Genomic DNA, 18381 nt, shown 5'->3' with positions numbered 1-18381 from the left:
GCGACCGCTCCCTGGACTGGAGCCTGTGTGAGAGCAACCCGGGGCTGCAGACCGGTGAGGGCTGGTGCAGGTGGAGGTGCCCATGAAACACAAAGGTTCACAACCAAGGACAGAGGAGGCCATCACATCACCAACGAGATAAGAGTTTCTTTAGTTATTGAAGGCCAACACATAATAATGACAGCGTGGGTATGTGAGTCTGCAGTAAAGGGCTTGTCCGGTTGAATGAGTGCGTAGTGTTGATGGACCATTCATCTCTAACAACACACTTTGCCTTGCTCCATTTTTCTTGAGAGCAAGATAGCAAAAGCTCGCTCGGTAGCCATCAACCTACAAGTGTGGACCAGGCACAACGCACCTACACACACACACACACACACACACACACACACACACACACACACACACACACACTGATAAACAAGCTATTTTCGATCCCAAATAACCGCAAGCCCACCTGTAAACATTCTGAGAAGATGGCTACCTCCCAAAATGGCGTGCTCCTAATAAAATGGATCTATTGGAATGACTTAATAAACATCATATATATTATTACATCTCTATTTACTGTATCTTCTTGTATGCAGAGAGGATCTTCGAGGACCATGAGCCGCTAGTAGAGAGGTTGAGTTTGTGGGCCCGCAGCAGTAAGAACACCCTCTCTTTCGTCTCCAGGCCTGAGAAATACTCCCTCTTCAAAGACCCCCAGGTGAGCAGTCAAAGAGAAACGCCTACCAGGCTATGATGATATTAGTTTCACTTTGCCATCCAACCCTAATCACACCTGGGTGTCTCCAAAGGTTTTCTACATGTGGAGAAACGGCAGTGATGCGCTGGGCAACACTAAAGAAAAAGAGAAACAGCTTCTACTGAAGGTCCAGTAGCTCTCTAACACCAGGCTACAGACTCTCTAGATTTGTGTGGCTCTGTCTGGAGAAGAACTTCCTCTAGTATCTTATACAAGTTCTCTTTTGCTGTATTTATATTTTCAGATTATATTTGCTTTGTATATTTTACAATTTCAAAATCTATTGTTTGTATCTTGCATGAGTTGTTTGTGCTCTGGCAATGTAAAGGTGTGTTTCCCATGACAACAACACCGGTATAATTCATTTGTAATCAGTTGAACTATATCCTATGCAACCCTTTGACCTCTCAGGAGAACTTCGAAGGGGACTCTGTGAGGGTCCCCGACCTGGAGGGGGTACTGTACCAGAAAGAGAGTGGCAAGAGGAAATGGAATCTGCGCTTCTTCCTGCTCAGGGCCTCTGGCATCTACTATATACCTAAGGGCAAGACCAAGGTACAGTCAACACTGTACCAATAGCACAAACTAAAGATACAGTGGAACGACTGGGTGAGCAGCAGCAGATAACTGACTCAAAAGCACGACTCAGGAGGCAGAAGTCTGTGTAGAGAGAACGGTCTTTACTAGAAGATTGTTCAGTGCACGGGAAATCAGTAGACCAGGCAAACAGTCCGGCATGGAGTTAGGCAAAGTCGTAGTGGGTCGGTACACGGGTCATCAGTCGTAGATCAGGCAAACGTAGAAGGCAAAGGCGTAGTCGGGAGCCAACAGTCAGGAATCAGGAAGTGTGATTATCGCTTGGAAAATCCTGGGACGCTTGATACAGAGAACAAAGACGATCTGGCGCAGAAGAAGGGAAACACAGTGATTAAATAGAATAGGAGGGGGATATTGATGAGGGACAGGTGAAAACCATTAAGGTGAGTGAGGATAATCACGGGACAATAGGAGTGACAACAATCAACGAAGGGGGCGAGATGGGACATACAGTGGTATGTCCTTAACCCTAAAGGTTCTGTCAGGGCCAGAGCCAATGCAAAACTAGTACTTTTCCTTCAGGGTTTGTGTAGTTTTGAGATCCAAATCTATTTGCTGTCGAAGCAGCCATCATCATATTGTGTGTATGTCAATTGCTGACCATGTTTACAGTTTGAAGAGAACTTTCTGTTCAACATACATTTCCGTTCATTTTAGGGGGCAGCCTTGAACGAAATACTTAAAAAAATATATACAGAGCACAATTTAAAACGATGTCAAAATTAAACATGATTGAGTGTTCATTAAGTGTCAAAGAGAGACTCACTCTTTGACTCTGTCATTAAAACCTTTTTTATTCTCTTAAACGCCTACAAGTCCTCGATCCACCTCAGCTGCCTGGCCAGATTTGAGAATGTGAACATCTACCGAGCCAGCGGTTACAAACAAAGATACAGAGCCCCCACCGACTTCTGCTTCGTCCTGAAGGTAAGCCTACTGTCATCTGGTAAACCCTCCATGCTCTTATGAAGGATAAACTGCTCTGGATCTCATCCTAGTAGTTTTATAAGACTTTGAGATTGTTCTTATATGTTTCATTGTTTCTAATACTATGATACTTTTTGAATACTACTATAGTATTCTAGTCTTTTCTGCTACTAAAGTGCTCAAGTCCCTTGTACTATAGAAATGTAGTCTTCTACTAGTCTCCACACTCTTGTACTATAGTACTTCAGACATCTGCTACTATATTACTTCAGTCTCTTCTTCTTACAATAGTACTTCAGTCTCTTGTACTATAGTACCTTAGTCTTCTTCTAATAGTACTTCAGTCTCTTGTACTAAAGTACCTCAGTCTTCTTCCAATAGTACTTCAGTCTCTTGTACTATAGTACCTCAGTCTTCTACCAATAGTACTTCAGTCTCTTGTACTATAGTACCTCAGTCTTCTTCTAATAGTACTTCAGTCTCTTGTACTAAATTACCTCAGTATTCGTCCAATAGTACTTCAGTCTGTTGTACTAAAGTACCTCAGTCTTCTTCTAATAGTACTCCTACTATCAATGAGTCTTGCATGTGTATTCATATCCAGTCCTCTAGCATTCATGTTGTTCAGTGTGTCATATGTTTTAAATATAGACATTTCAAACAGGAAGCCCTTTAGTAGCCTACAGCTCTTCTTGAACCCATGCTCGGTTGTTTCTGTTAACAGCTTTTTATTTTAATATGAAACAGTTAGAGAGAGAGACAGCGATAGAGCGATATGGACGGAAAAAGACAAGGGGTGAAAGAGAGAGAGACAGAGAGAGAGAGAGAGAGAGAGAGAGAGAGAGAGAGAGAGAGAGAGAGAGAGACAGACAGACAGACAGACAGACAGACAGACAGACAGACAGACAGACAGACAGACAGACAGACAGAGTAAGGAAGAAGATACTAAAGAGAAGCCTCTCTTGCTCCTCCAGTGGTGAGGCGTTAGGTGTGATGTATGGTGGATGTTTAAGAAGGCCACCACTGACAGATGGATCCTTGCTGATCCATGGGAGTGATGAAGGGTCATTTCAATACATTCAATACGTTTGGGTCACATGAAACTCGCCTGCAACTGAAAGTCAGAGAAAGGGGAGGAGGAGGAGGATATACAACATCTGTTGTATAGTGCTAGTGTTTCACCAACTGAACTGATCATGTTTTACTTAGATCACAAGTTACAGTACACACGCCACATACAATCTGTATGCGTTGTCATTCATAGCTTATTTATTGGTGAATTTTAAAAATCCTCTTTTGCGTAAGGTTTTGGCCCTGCGGCGGTTCCGTTGAAATGTGAGCATCGAATACCTCCTGGCGGCCAGCGCTGGGAGGCCATGCTAACCCTCTTCTCTCCCCCAGCATCCCCATGTCCAGCAGGAGTCAGAATACACCAAGGTCCTGTGTTGTGAGAACAAAGACACCCTCTCCCTCTGGGTCAGCTCAGTCAGAGTGGCCAAGGTCAGAACACAGACTGACACGTCAATGCGTTACGCTATAGGCAACGACCGAAACAAGTTCACCGAGCAGATTAACAATAAGCAAAAGCGTTCTTAATGATCCACTGGATTAACAAAGGCATTCATTGTGTCCTCTCCGCCCCCCCCCCCCCCCCGCCTCTCCTGGGACCAGTACGGAGCCGCCCTGTACAAGAACTTCCTGACGGGGGTCCAGCGCTCCGAGACTCAGGCGGCCTCCCTCCACCTCCAGTGCACGCCCGGCGCTCCGCGGGCCGCTCTCTGTGCGGCCCGCGGTGGTACGACCCCAGCTCCAGCTAGCAGCACTGCAGTGCTCTCTCCCACCACACCTGTCTGTGGCGCCACCGGCGACGACCTCCCTGAACCTCCGCCAGACTTCATCCCAGCCGCCCCCCTCAGTGACCCCATCATCTGATCGGAGCCCCTTCATTCCCCCCTCCTCCCCCTCCACCAGACGCACACCAGACTCAGTCATTTATAGAGGATCTATATATATATATAGAGAGAGAGGATCTGTATATTACTGCCCACCATTCAAAAAGCCTTCATGATATATGGGATGATAAAGAAGTTTATGGATTATTTACCCAATTTGATCGGAGCCCATCCAAAGTGCAATGGGCACACCTCAACACAATCCCCTCATCAGACCGAGGAAGGGGCCACCATAGACCTGTCTGTACCTCACGCTGCACCACCAACTCTCCAGTAGTCAGAGTAAACCTTCAGGATTATAACATCTGGGGAGGCTAATCCGCTGCATCCCAGAGGAAAGGTTGGCTAAAGAGAGTTAAAGTATGTCTCTCTGTAAGGGTTAATTATGGATAGTTAAAGTATGTCTCTCTGTAAAGGTTGGCTAAGGATAGTTAAAGTATGTCTCTCTGTAAAGGTTAGCTAAGGATAGTTAAAGTATGTCCCTCTGTAAAAGTAAGTTATGGATAGTTAAAGTGTGTCTCTCTGTAAAGGTTAGTTAAGGATAGTTAAAGTATGTCTCTCTGTAAAGGTTAGTTAAGGATAGTTAAAGTATGTCTCTCTGTAAAGGTTAGCTAAGGATAGTTAAAGTATGTCTCTCTGTAAAGGTTAGTTAAGGATAGTTAAAGTATGTCTCTCTGTAGAAGTAAGTTATGGATAGTTAAAGTGTGTCTCTCTGTAAAGGTTAGTTAAGGATAGTTAAAGTATTTCTCTCTCTATAAAGGTTAGCTAAGGATAGTTAAAGTATTTCTCTCTGTAAAGGTTAGTTAAGGATAGTTAAAGTATTTCTCTCTGTAAAGGTTAGTTAAGGATAGTTAAAGTATGTCCCTCTGTAAAAGTAAGTTATGGATAGTTAAAGTGTGTCTCTCTGTAAAGGTTAGTTAAGGATAGTTAAAGTGTGTCTCTCTGTAAAGGTTAGTTAAGGATAGCTAAAGTGTGTCTCTCTGTAAAGGTTAGTTATGGATGGTTAAACTATGTCTCTCTGTAAAGGTTAGTTAAGGATAGTTAAAGTGTGTCTCTCTGTAAAGGTTAGTTAAGGATAGTTAAAGTATGTCTCTCTGTAAAAGTAAGTTATGGATAGTTAAAGTGTGTCTCTCTGTAAAGGTTAGTTAAGGATAGTTAAAGTATTTCTCTCTGTAAAGGTTAGTTAAGGATAGTTAAAGTATGTCTCTCTGTAAAGGTTAGTTAAGGATAGTTAAAGTATGTCTCTCTGTAAAGGTTAGTTATAGATAGTTAAAGTATGTCTCTCTGTAAAGGTAAGTTATTGATAGTTAAAGTATGACTCTCTGTAAAGGTTAGTTAAGGATAGTTAAAGTATGTCTCTCTGTAAAGGTTAGTTATGGATAGTTAAAGTATGTCTCTCTATAAAGGTAAGTTATGGATAATTAAAGTATGTCTCTATAAAGGTTAGTTATGGATAGTTAAAGTATGTCTCTCTATAAAGGTAAGTTATGGATAGTTAAAGTATGTCTCTCTCTAAAGGTTACTTATTGAGAGTTAAAGTATTTCTCTCTCTATAAAGGTTAGTTAAGGATAGCTAAAGTATGTCTCTCTATAAAGCGTGGTTATGGATAGTTAAAGTATGGCTCTCTATAAAGGCTAGTTATGGATAGTTAAAGTATGTCTCTTTCTATAAAGGCTAGTTATGAATAGTTAAAGTATGTCTCTCTCTCTATAAAGGGATGATAAATAGTAGTTGTATGACCTATCATCTGGGTGATAATACCAGCCCTTTGGGTTCCCTCTCCTCCACGATCACAAAGTAACTTTCTGCTCTGAAACAATAAGCTGAAGCAGGGGTCTCTGGAGGGGTTAAACTAAAACACGCCTGGAGCGTTAACACTGACGCCCCCCAGCTGGGCTCGTCTCAGGTCCATCTCGTTTCTTCTACCCTTCCTGGGTCCACAGTGCCAGGTCACGTATTAAAGCTTTAGTTATGTAGGGCCTGCTGTTCAGAGCTGGTGTCATTCAAACGTCCTCCCATGGTTATCTTCATTCATCTGTTCTACAGCTAATTCTGCTGACATTCAGAAACTGGACTTCTGCAAGTGACAAGCATGCAGGACACACCACACAAGACCGCCTGTCTTCACCGTTTTTAAGGGCTGTTTATTACAAAAGGACTGTACATGAATTTCCATGAACATACTGTATGTACATGAGTGGAGGAAAGACAAGAAATCTACGCATTCTGTTCCCAATAAGAACAAAGTCACAGATCAGTTTATTGGTTTTAGTTTTTTCTCTTTGCTCCACGTTTTCGTCGTAAGAAAAAGAAACACACACAAGAGCAGGCGAGCCCGTGACGTCAGCTCACAGGTTAGTGGTAAACATTACACCGTTCAGCCAGGGGTCAACATCACCTCTAGGAAACCAAAGAATAAATAAACCATTGACATACAGCTGCAAGCAGACCTTCCTCATCAGTGTAGGACTCAAATAATAAAGAAAGGAGGAACCAATGCATTGCTAGAAATGGGTCACAGAAAAATGGATTGATTTTGTTTTGCCAAATAGCCCTGGAAGAAAATGTAGGAAACGGTTGAATAGAGCGTGTTGCTGATGTAGAGGACAAGGGCCACCAGCTGTGAGTCGTTCAATACGTTCATCACACACAAAAGGCTGATGACACGGGTCAACAAGCCAGTGAAATACACGTCTTCCATTTTTTCGTTTGAGGAATTCTCTTTAAATATACGATACAGCTACTAGATATGACCTCCTCCCTCGACAGGTGAGTGACTCCTAAATGCCGAGTACCCATTCATCCAAATATTGTTGTTTATTTTGTTAAAAACGCCAAAGACGAAGGATGCGTGTCAGCGTGTCACGGCCACGTCATGCAGAAGACGCTTCAAGGTTCAAAACATCCGCATCACTTTGTGAAATTCACTCATCGGCTCCATAAGCTGTATGATTTCTACGGTTTAAATCGATTCCATCCCAAAAAATACAACTCATATATGATAATGTTAAAATCAGGATATGCTTGCTTTCATTCGCATGTTGAACAATCTTTTGATTTCAGTAAAAAATAATAAAAAGACAATGAAAACCGACAATGTATCTAACTGTAGTACATTAAGTGCATATAGCACACAAATGGCCTGACTACGGTTATGATGGTTTAATACAAATGATAATAAGGTTACATTCAACACTGTTGATGGTTCACCCCTCCATACCAAACAATACGACAGCTGAAACAGACTTCGTGAGTAAGGAGAGACAGTTCAACAGCCTTGGGGTGAGGTTATTGTGGTCGGTGGTCATGTTGAGCACCAGCTTCTCCTCAAAGCACCTTAGCAGGAACTGCTTCTCAGAATAGAAAATGAAGTGTTTAGACTCACTAGAGAACAGCTTGAATAGATCCCATCTAACTGAAAACCCAAGTCATCAAAGGAGTGGACAGCCCGCCATCAGGCCTGTTAGTGCTAACATCAGGCCTGTTAGTCCTCACATCAGGCCTGTTAGTGCTAACATCAGGCCTGTTAGTCCTCACATCAGGCCTGTTAGTCCTTACATCAGGCCTGTTAGTCCTAACATTAGAGTGTTAGTCCTATCATCAGGCCTGTTAGTCCTAACATCAGGCCTGTTAGTCCTCACATTAGAGTGTTAGTCCTAACATTAGAGTGTTAGTCCTAACATTAGAGTGTTAGTCCTCACATCAGGCCTGTTAGTCCTAACATCAGGCCTGTTAGTCCTCACATCAGGCCTGTTAGTCCTCACATCAGGCCTGTTAGTCCTAACATCAGGCCTGTTAGTCCTAACATTAGAGTGTTAGTCCTAACATTAGAGTGTTAGTCATAACATCAGGCCTGTTACTGCTAACATCAGGCCTGTAGTCATAACATCAGGCCTGTTAGTCCTAACATTAGAGTGTTAGTCCTAACATTAGAGTGTTAGCCCTAACATCAGGCCTGTTAATCCTAACATCAGGCCTGTTAGTCCTAACATCAGGCCTGTTAGTCCTAACATCAGGCCTGTTAGTCCTAACATTAGAGTGTTAGTCCTAACATCAGGCCTGTTAGTCCTAACATCAGGCCTGTTAGTCCTCACATCAGGCCTGTTAATCCTAACATCAGGCCTGTTAGTCCTCACATCAGGCCTGTGAGTCTCAGGAGACAGGGGGGACATGCTAACCGGAGCGTCACACTGGCACCTAACTCGACCAAATCAAACAGACAGCATTGAATGTCCTTCATAGTACAAAGATGAAATCAAAAGCTTTAGCATGTGAGAACTCTTCTCATGTTAAAATGGCACTGGAATCGTCACTGACCAAAGCGCATTCAGATAAATTATCCATCACTAATCGGAACAGAAATGAGAAGCTCGATGCGTTCAGGTTGATGGTGAACTACAGGTAGAAGACACACATACACACACACTCACACACTACTGACAAACGCCATGACAGCATCATACGGTACAAAGTACACACACACGCAAAGTATCTTAACAGAGACAGACTTCACCAGATAGTAGAAGACGCCCTCAACAGGTCTTTTCATGTTATTGTTTTTCCCTGGTGTGTGAAACAAATCTGCCACGCAGTGCTTTTCCTCTTCTTTGTTTTTTTTTTTGTCTTCCGAACGTCATCCGCATGACTATAGTTTCTCTTTTTTTGTGTTTTTTAAGTTTTGTGTTTGTCTTGTCATTTCATTCTTTTTGTAAAAACCAAAATAGATGTCGTTTTTTTCACTACAGGGGTGAGCAGATGGGGCGCTCTAGAATGACCATGGAGGACGTTACAGAACTTCAAAATATAACAAAGGACACACTTCTTCAGGTACATGTCCCAACAGTAATTATGTCAATACAGTTAAATTGCCGGTTAATTACTGTAAATATATAAAATACTTGTCATATTTTCCTTCTCCTCCACATCGCTCACTCAGGGAATGAAGAGTGTTGAGGTGCACACTAGAAAACCACCAGGCTCACTGGTTCCCTCTCTGTTTTTTTGGGGGGTTGGAGGTGGGATGTTTTGGGGGGGGGGGTGTAATCGTAACATGACTTCACATGGCACTTGACTCCCCGTTGGGGAGCCTTTATAAACTGCTACGGTCTCATCATCCTGTACATATCCAATCCGCTTCCTTCACTAGATGGAGGGGAGCTGGCCGGGCTCTAGTCAGCGTAGTGCATGATGGACTCCACGTAGTTGCCGGGGAAGAGGCCGGTGACGCCGCCGGACACGCCCTCGTACCAGCCGTCGTCGTTCTTCTTGATGATGTAGATGATGGCGCCCTCCATGAAGGACAGCTCGTCCTCCTTGTCCTTGGAGTAGTCGTAGATGGCCACCACTGGGAGAGAGAGAGAGAGAGAGAGAGAGACAGGGAGAGAGAGACAGGGAAAGAGATAGAGAAAGAGACAGGGAGAGACAGGGAGAGAGAGAGAGAGAGGGAGAGAGAGAGAGAGAGAGGGAGAGAGAGAGAGAGAGAGAGAGAGACAGAGAGAGAGAGACAGGGAGAGAGAGAGAGAGAGAGAGAGAGAGAGAGAGACAGGGAGAGAGAGAGAGAGAGAGAGAGACAGAGAGAGAGAGACAGGGAAAGAGGGTGAGACAGGGAGAGAGAGAGAGAGAGGGAGAGAGAGAGAGAGAGAGAGAGAGAGAGAGAGAGACAGGGAGAGAGACACAGGGAAAGAGATAGAGAAAGAGACAGGGAGAGACAGGGAGAGAGAGAGAGAGAGGGAGAGAGAGGGAGGGAGAGAGAGAGAGACAGGGAGAGAGAGAGAGAGAGGCGAAAGAGACAGGAAGAGAGAGAGAGAGAGAGGCGAGAGAGAGAGAGAGAGACAGGGAGAGAGAGACAGGGAGAGAGAGACAGGGAGAGAGAGAGAGAGAGGCGAGTGAGAGAGAGAGAGAGAGAGAGACAGGGAGAGAGAGAGAGACAGGGAGAGAGAAAGAGAGAGAGAGAGAGAGAGAAAGAGACAGGAAGAGAGAGAGAGAGGCAACAGAGAGAGAGACAGGGAGAGAGAGAGAGAGAGGCGAGAGAGAGAGAGAGAGGGAGACAGGGAGAGAGAGAGAGACAGGGAGAGATGGGGAGAGAGACAGGGAGAGCGAGAGAGACAGGGAGAGAGAGAGAGAGCGAGAGAGATAAACATTATGGTACGAGAACCACTGGTGGCACAAGTGCGTCAACTAGTGGTGTGAGAAGGAAAAAATATATAATTTACAAAAACACAACAACAAAACATAATACTATCAAGATACCACTACAAATGACAATAGCGTAACAATGAGATCTTGGAATAATGGGTTTTAATATAAGTCTTCCCTTCCCTGTAAAATTCTTGTTTCAACATCAGCCTGTTACGTGGTCAGGTATTTTCGCCCACAAACATCCACAATCCACGATTACAAGCTGAAATGTGATGGTAGGATAGAAGCGTTAAAATTATGAATGGTTCAAAAACACTGCGATCGTGGCTCCAAATGGGAACTATTTGGAAGAGAAGCATGGATCAGGAGGAGAACATTTCTAAATGGACAACAGTGAACCCAGCACAGGTGCTAGTGGCTGCTTCAGCAGCACCAGTGAAGGCTCAGCAGACCAGTGAAGGTTCAGCAGACCAGTGAAGGTTCAGCAGACCAGTGAAGGCTCAGCAGACCAGTGAAGGTTCAGCAGACCAGTGAAGGCTCAGCAGACCAGTGAAGGCTCAGCAGACCAGTGAAGGTTCAGCAGACCAGTGAAGGCTCAGCAGACCAGTGAAGGCTCAGCAGGCCAGTGAAGGTTCAGCAGACCAGTGAAGGCTCAGCAGACCAGTGAAGGCTCAGCAGACCAGTGAAGGTTCACCAGTGAAGGCTCAGCAGACCAGTGAAGGCTTAGCAGACCAGTGAAGGTACACCAGTGAAGGCTCAGCAGACCAGTGAAGCCGTGGTATGTGGTGATGTTCTCAGCAATCAATCCATGAAACCATCGCCTCTCAAAGGGCATCTTATAAACAAACACGCAGTGCTGAAAGACACACTAGCCAAAGCACAGGAGGCTTGGTATGGGGCCAGCCTCCACATAGTGAAGGCTGATAGGCCACACACAATTGTGTCTGCCATTCGCCAGAGAGTTGACCACACATCATGTGTTGGGAGAAGGCTGCTGAGAGGTTGCTGTCTCACAACGACCTGACCCGTAATGAGAGAGTTAGGGACATGATTGCGCACCTTGTCCTATTCAGACAACAGTTCTGCCAATATGAAGGCAGTCCTTGTTGGACTTTTGGATCTAGCAACATAGCGATTACCCTGCGCTTTGGGACAAGGCCCTGTGCATTCTCCTTCCTTTTGCGAGCCCCTATCAGTGCGAGAAAGACTTCTCTTCACTTGCCGTCATAAAAAATGAAACACGGAAGCGGGATTGATGCTGAGCCTGACCTGAGACTGAAGCTGACTCAGGTTCAGTTGTAGTGCTACCTCTTTGAACAGTTAACAATAAATAATAGTATTTAAAGCAATAAGAGGCTCCTGCGTGAGCTGTGCCTAGCTGAGTAGGGCCGGCCTATTGGATGGGATCAAACCTTATGCTGGGAGTAAAGCACAGGAGCTACTAGATCTTAGTGTTTAAGGCCCCAGTCACTCCTCCCCCTATACACACACCAACATACACAAACACACACATTGACTGACAAAAAATAACACACATACAAACACACTGACCGACAGACACACACACTGAGCCAAAGCGCCCTCACCTTTCTCCAGGTAGGCCTTGGGGGCCCACTGGGGGTCGCCGTCGGCGTAGGGGTCGTTGTAGTGCACCACGGCTGCCTCCGTCTCCTCCTCCTCGTAGTCCACGGGCGGGGGGGGAGGGGGGGGGCGAGGGCTCCTCGAACAGGGCCATGTCCACCGGGGGAGGGGGGGGAGGGGCCGGGCTGTCTGTTACTGTGGGGAGAGCAGGGGAGAGAGAGGGGAGAGGGGGGTGAGAGAGGGGAGAGAGAGGGGAGAGGGGAGAGAGAGGGGGGAGGGGAGAGAGAGGGGGGAGAGAGGGGAGAGGGGAGAGAGAGGGGAGAGGGGAGAGAGAGGGGAGAGAGAGGGGAGAGGGGAGAGAGAGAGGGGAGAGGGTAGAGAGAGGGGAGAGAGAGAGGGGAGGGGGGGTGAGGGGAGAGAGAGGGGGAGGGGAGAGACAGAGGGGAGAGAGGGGAGAGGGGAGAGAGAGGGGAGAGGGGAGAGAGAGGGGAGAGGGGAGAGAGAGGGGGGAGGGGGGGTGAGGGGAGAGAGAGGGGGAGGGGAGAGACAGAGGGGAGAGAGGGGAGAGGGGAGAGAGAGAGGGGAGAGGGGAGAGAGGGGAGAGAGAGAGGGAGAGGGGAGAGAGAGGGGGAGAGGGGAGAGAGAGAGGGGAGAGGGGAGAGAGAGGGGGGAGAGAGGGGAGAGGGGAGAGAGAGGGGAGAGGGGGGTGAGGGGAGAGAGAGAGGGGAGAGGGGAGAGAGAGAGGGGAGAGGAGGAGAGAGAGAGGGGGGAGAGGGGAGAGAGAGGGGAGAGGAGGAGAGAGAGAGGGGAGAGGGGAGAGAGGAGAGAGAGGGGAGAGGAGGAAAGAGAGAGGGGAGAGGGGAGAGAGAGGGGAGAGGGGGGGAGAGGAGGAGAGAGAGAGGGGAGAGGGGAGAGAGAGGGGAGAGGGGGGGAGAGGAGGAGAGAGAGAGGGGAGAGGGGAGAGGGAGGGGAGAGAGAGAGGGGAGAGAGAGGGGAGAGGGGAGAGAGAGAGGGGAGAGAGAGAGGGGAGAGACAGAGGGGAGAGGAGGAGAGAGAGGGGAGAGAGAGGGGAGAGAGAGGGGAGAGGGGAGAGAGAGAGGGGAGAGAGAGAGGGGAGAGAGAGGGGAGAGAGAGGGGAGAGAGGGGAGAGAGAGAGAGAGGAGAGGGGAGAGGGGAGAGAGAGAGGGGAGAGAGAGGGGAGAGAGGGGAGAGAGAGAGAGGAGAGGGGAGAGGGGAGAGAGAGAGGGGAGAGGGGAGAGAGAGGGGAGAGAGGGGAGAGAGAGAGAGAGGAGAGGGGAGAGGGGAGAGAGAGAGGGCAGAGGGGCTTCGTTATAAAATAAGCGATGTCTGAACTGTCCACTAGAGGGCAGCCATGTGATTTATCAGGTTAGGCTCCCTTGCAGCGCCCAGAGACGACCGGGCAGCACACGCACTGACACACACACGCACACACACAGATGTGTACTTCCTCTCATGTCTTCCTACAGATCTGATGTTAACTTAATACCTTGAATTCTAAAACCACGACCAGTGGTTTTAGAATAAACAGTTTAACTCACAGGTCTTGATTGTAATATGATCCTGTCATATTAAATTGATTACTGTAGGACACATTATCTCAGGAAATCCTCCCGCTGACTCAACACATGGCCTGTGAAGACGTCTTACGGCGTCATTGCTCTTGTCATGAACAGCTATTACCTGTGTAGCTGCGTTGGATATTTAAACAGGTTGTCTGAGGCTATGGTGTGTGGGCGGTTTACCGTTTCTGCTACCGTCGGACCAACCAAACGGGCGGCCTCGGCGTGGCAACGCATGGCCCCGCCCACCCTCTAGTGGCTGCTGGTGGGACATCACCACGGAAATGCTTAAAACCGGGAAACTAAACTGCACCAGGGGTCTGTGCGTTCCGCCAGCACCACTGAATGTCGATTGTCCAATCGCATGGCCGTATCTCAGTTTACGGCCGCATATGTCCAATTTGACATCTTAACTGTTGACTGCGAGGATAAGTTGAAGTACAAAAGACATAGCAACTACAAATACCTACTCTAAACCATATCGACAGGGTGACATAAGGAGATAGAGAGATGGAGAGAGTAGAGAAAGAGAGAAATATGACTCAATAAACCAATATGAAAAGGTAACATATATCTTGAGACTGTGTGGTAGACAGTGAGTCAGAGATATAGATGCAAAGACAGACAAAGAGGCAGTAACGGAGAGAGACAGGGAGAGAGATAGAGAAAGGGGGAGAGAGAGAGCGAGAGAGAGGGAGCGAGAGAGAGAGAAAGAGAGAGTGAGAGAGAGAGCGGAGAAGAGAGAGTGAGAGAGAGAGCGAGAGAAAGAGAGAGAGAGAGAGGGAGCGAGGGAGAGAGATAGAGAAAGGGGGAGAGAGAGAGCGAGAGAGGAGTGAAAGAGATAAAGATAGAGAGAGTGAGAGAGAGCGAGAGAAAGAGAGAGAGAGAGGAGCGAGAGAGAGAGAGAAGATAGAGAGAGAGAAAGAGAGAGAGAGGAGCGTGAGAGAGCAGAGAGATAGAGAGGACAGAGACACAGAGACTGAGACGAATAAGATCTAGATAGAAACTTGTGCAATGTTGTGTGCACAGCACCCCTTCACACCAACATCACACATTACCAGAGATGGAGAGCGAGAGAGAGAGAGAGAGAGCGAGAGAGAGAGAGAGATAGGAGACGGTGTGACAGAGGTGTATCACAACCATCGGGCCACACTTGTCAGCAGTGAGCCCATTCTCTTTCACCATGGCAACAGGCACGACTTCAGAGGCGTGTTTGTGTGCACAGGCAGGAGCAGTGTGTGTGTGTGTGTGTGTGTGTGTGTGTGTGTGTGGTGTGTGTGTGTGTGTGTGTGCGTATGAGTTTGTGTGCCTGTTTGTGTGGGGGGGGCTATGTTGCCTCAAATGATTACTCAGACAGAAGGGTGTGGCGGTACCGTGTAAGGGTGTGTGTGTGTGTGTGTGTGTGTGTGTGTGTGTATTGGTCCAGACAGACTAGAGCTGGCCTCTTCCCTGCCCCCTGACCCATCAAGGTTCATGCGTTCATGTGTATGGGATGCATTTAAATCAGCCTTTGATGCAGATGTTGTACGTGTGTTAAACACTGTGCATAGAAACAAAAGTGTTGTGTGTCTGTGTGTGTGTTCTTGCATGCGTGAGTGTGGAAAAGCAGGGCTTTTCACTGGAAGAAGAATCGCACAGGCGCTATTGTTCAGGACGAACCACCATGACGGAAAAAACACGCCACCTGTTAATGTTCATTCAATGACCGGCCTGTTAGTATTAGTAGGTAGGGCGTTTTGTTTCATTTGGCCTTGTTCTAACATTGAAATAGCTGTTAAAATGCTCATTAAAGCTCTGCTAAAACTATTAACATTACCGCTTGCAGCGACCTCTTATTTCTATGAGCAAAATAAAGAAGTGGAGCAAGCACTGAACACTCCTGTGTGTCTCAGGTGTGTGTGTGTGTGTCTCAGGTGTGTGTGTGTGTGTGTCTCAGGTGTGTGTGTGTGTGTGTCTCAGGTGTGTGTGTGTCAGGTGTGTGTGTGTGTGTCTCAGGTGTGTGTGTGTGTGTGTGTCTCAGGTGTGTGTGTGTGTGTCTCAGGTGTGTGTATCAGGTGTGTGTGTGTGTGTGTATCTCAGGCCCCGTCCACACTGGTAAAAACGATCTTTCCCCCTCCGTTTTCCTTTGATGCGTTTCAGGAATATCTCCGTAAAGACGGACTCATTGCAAAGATTGCTGTAGAAACGCTGTAGTACATATTCAAGGCCACTCTGTGGCGCTGGTTCTCCACCAATAAAAGAAGAAGTCCGGCAGAGAAAGCAGCTTTTAAACATTTTAGGTTGATCAGAAAATACTTTTTTTGCGTATTTGGCGTACGCAAGAATCCAAACACGAAAACGCATTGGGCCGTTTTTACTTCATCCACCCTGGGACCTGGTACCAAAAAGTGTGTTTTGGGCCACTGAAAAGATCGGGTCTGTCTGAACGGTCGGCACAAACGCACAAGACGCACGCGTTTTTTACCAACAAAAATCATCTGTGTGGACGGGGCCTCAGGTGTGTGTGCGTGTGTCTGAGGTGTGCGTGTATTTATCTCAGGTGTGTATGTGTGTGTTTGAGGTGTGTGTGTGTGTCTCAGGTGTGTGTGTCTGAGGTGTGTGTGTGTACTTATCTGAGGTGTGTATGTGTGTGTTTGAGGTGTGTGTGTGTGTCTCAGGTGTGTGTGTCTGAGGTGTGTGTGTACTTATCTCAGGTGTGTATGTGTGTGTTTGAGGTGTGTGTGTGTGTCTCAGGTGTGTGTGTGTGTGTGTGTGTGGTACTTACTGCTCTCCTGCATGCGGGCCACAAAACCAGTCAGGGGGATCTGGGGGGTCAACTGCACCATGGGAGGAGGTGGGGGAGCCACAGCAACTAGAGCAGCAACACCCATCACACGCACCGGCGGGCGAGAGAGCAGCGGATAAAGAGGAGGGAGAGAGAGAGAGGGAGGGAGAGAGAGGGGCAGGATTGAAGTGGAGGAGGAGGGAGAGCGAGAGAGAGAGCGAGGGAGAGAGAGGGGCAGGATTGAAGTGGAGGAGGAGGGAGAGCGAGAGAGAGAGCGAGGGAGAGAGAGGGGCAGGATTGAGGTGGAGGAGGAGGGAGAGCGAGAGAGAGAGCGAGGGAGAGAGAGGGGCAGGATTGAGGTGGAGGAGGAGGGAGAGCGAGAGAGAGCGAGGGAGAGAGAGAGGGGCAGGATTGAAGTGGAGGAGGAGGGAGAGCGAGAGAGAGAGCGAGGGAGAGAGAGGGGCAGGATTGAGGTGGAGGAGGAGGGAGAGCGAGAGAGAGCGAGGGAGAGAGAGGGGCAGGATTGAAGTGGAGGAGGAGGGAGAGCGAGAGAGAGAGCGAGGGAGAGAGAGGGGCAGGATTGAGGTGGAGGAGGAGGAGGGAGAGCGAGAGAGAGAGCGAGGGAGAGAGAGGGGCAGGATTGAAGTGGAGGAGGAGGGAGAGCGAGAGAGAGAGCGAGGGAGAGAGAGGGGCAGGATTGAAGTGGAGGAGGAGGGAGAGCGAGAGAGAGAGCGAGGGAGAGAGAGGGGCAGGATTGAAGTGGAGGAGGAGGGAGAGCGAGAGAGAGAGCGAGGGAGAGAGAGGGGCAGGATTGAGGTGGAGGAGGAGGGAGAGCGAGAGAGAGAGCGAGGGAGAGAGAGGGGCAGGATTGAGGTGGAGGAGGAGGGAGAGCGAGAGAGAGAGCGAGGGAGAGAGAGGGGCAGGATTGAGGTGGAGGAGGAGGGAGAGCGAGAGAGAGAGCGAGGGAGAGAGAGAGGGGCAGGATTGAAGTGGAGGAGGAGGGAGAGCGAGAGAGAGAGCGAGGGAGAGAGAGGGGCAGGATTGAAGTGGAGGAGGAGGGAGAGCGAGAGAGAGAGCGAGGGAGAGAGAGGGGCAGGATTGAGGTGGAGGAGGAGGGAGAGCGAGAGAGAGAGCGAGGGAGAGAGAGGGGCAGGATTGAAGTGGAGGAGGAGGGAGAGCGAGAGAGAGAGCGAGGGAGAGAGAGAGGGGCAGGATTGAGGTGGAGGAGGAGGGAGAGCGAGAGAGAGCGAGGGAGAGAGAGGGGCAGGATTGAAGTGGAGGAGGAGGGAGAGCGAGAGAGAGAGCGAGGGAGAGAGAGGGGCAGGATTGAGGAGGAGGAGGAGGGAGAGAGTAAGAGGTAGAAGGAAGGACAGACCAAAAAAAAAGACTTGTGTAAGCAAAGCAAATCTGTACGACACCCGCAAGCAAGATGCATTCCTCCTGGTACCAGCAGCCTTTAGTAGGACTGTGACCAGGGGACTGAAGAAGAAGGCTATAGCTCCCTTGTCCCTTCTCCTGGTACCAGCAGCCTTTAGTAGGACTGTGACCAGGGGACTGAAGAAGAAGGCTATAGCTCCCTTGTCCCTTCTCCTGGTACCAGCAGCCTTTAGTAGGACTGTGACCAGGGGACTGAAGAAGAAGGCTATAGCTCCCTTGTCCCTTCTCCTGGTACCAGCAGCCTTTAGTAGGACTGTGACCAGGGGACTGAAGAAGAAGGCTATAGCTCCCTTGTCCCTTCTCCTGGTACCAGCAGCCTTTAGTAGGACTGTGACCAGGGGACTGAAGAAGAAGGCTATAGCTCCCTTGTCCCTTCTCCTGGTACCAGCAGCCTTTAGTAGGACTGTGACCAGGGGACTGAAGAAGAAGGCTATAGCTCCCTTGTCCCTTCTCCTGGTACCAGCAGCCTTTAGTAGGACTGTGACCAGGGGACTGAAGAAGAAGGCTATAGCTCCCTTGTCCCTTCTCCTGGTACCAGCAGCCTTTAGTAGGACTGTGACCAGGGGACTGAAGAAGAAGGCTATGTATATATTATAATTAGTTACATTAGAATAATTATTTCATGATAGGTCATGTCAGATTTCATATCATGTACT

The 18381-nt window shown here is 48.0% G+C and overlaps 2 protein-coding genes across 2 annotated transcripts in view; one reads left to right on the top strand and one right to left on the bottom strand.

Annotated features, from left to right (window-relative positions):
• The window catches only part of LOC307086210 (amyloid beta A4 precursor protein-binding family B member 1-interacting protein-like), a 12176-nt gene extending 4315 nt beyond the window's left edge, over window positions 1–7861 (top strand). Inside the window, exons 6-12 of the mRNA XM_079751348.1 lie at window positions 3–54; window positions 588–709; window positions 801–875; window positions 1160–1303; window positions 2162–2272; window positions 3674–3772; window positions 3944–7861. Coding sequence (XP_079607474.1) covers window positions 3–54; window positions 588–709; window positions 801–875; window positions 1160–1303; window positions 2162–2272; window positions 3674–3772; window positions 3944–4204 — 864 coding nt within the window. The 3' untranslated portion in view covers window positions 4205–7861. The remainder of the gene's footprint in view (window positions 1–2; window positions 55–587; window positions 710–800; window positions 876–1159; window positions 1304–2161; window positions 2273–3673; window positions 3773–3943) is intronic.
• Window positions 7862–7982: 121 nt separating this feature from the next.
• The window catches only part of LOC307086036 (abl interactor 1-like), a 33596-nt gene continuing 23197 nt past the window's right edge, over window positions 7983–18381 (bottom strand). The window contains 4 exon segments of the mRNA XM_079751067.1: window positions 7983–9569; window positions 11950–12073; window positions 12075–12139; window positions 16289–16375. Coding sequence (XP_079607193.1) covers window positions 9394–9569; window positions 11950–12073; window positions 12075–12139; window positions 16289–16375 — 452 coding nt within the window. The 3' untranslated portion in view covers window positions 7983–9393.

The sequence above is a fragment of the Pollachius pollachius genome (genome assembly GCF_949987615.1).
Source record: "Pollachius pollachius genome assembly, chromosome: 14".
In the NCBI taxonomy this organism is placed as follows: domain Eukaryota; kingdom Metazoa; phylum Chordata; class Actinopteri; order Gadiformes; family Gadidae; genus Pollachius; species Pollachius pollachius.
Note: the sequence above shows the minus strand (reverse complement) of the source record. Positions and strands in the feature narration are given on the sequence as shown.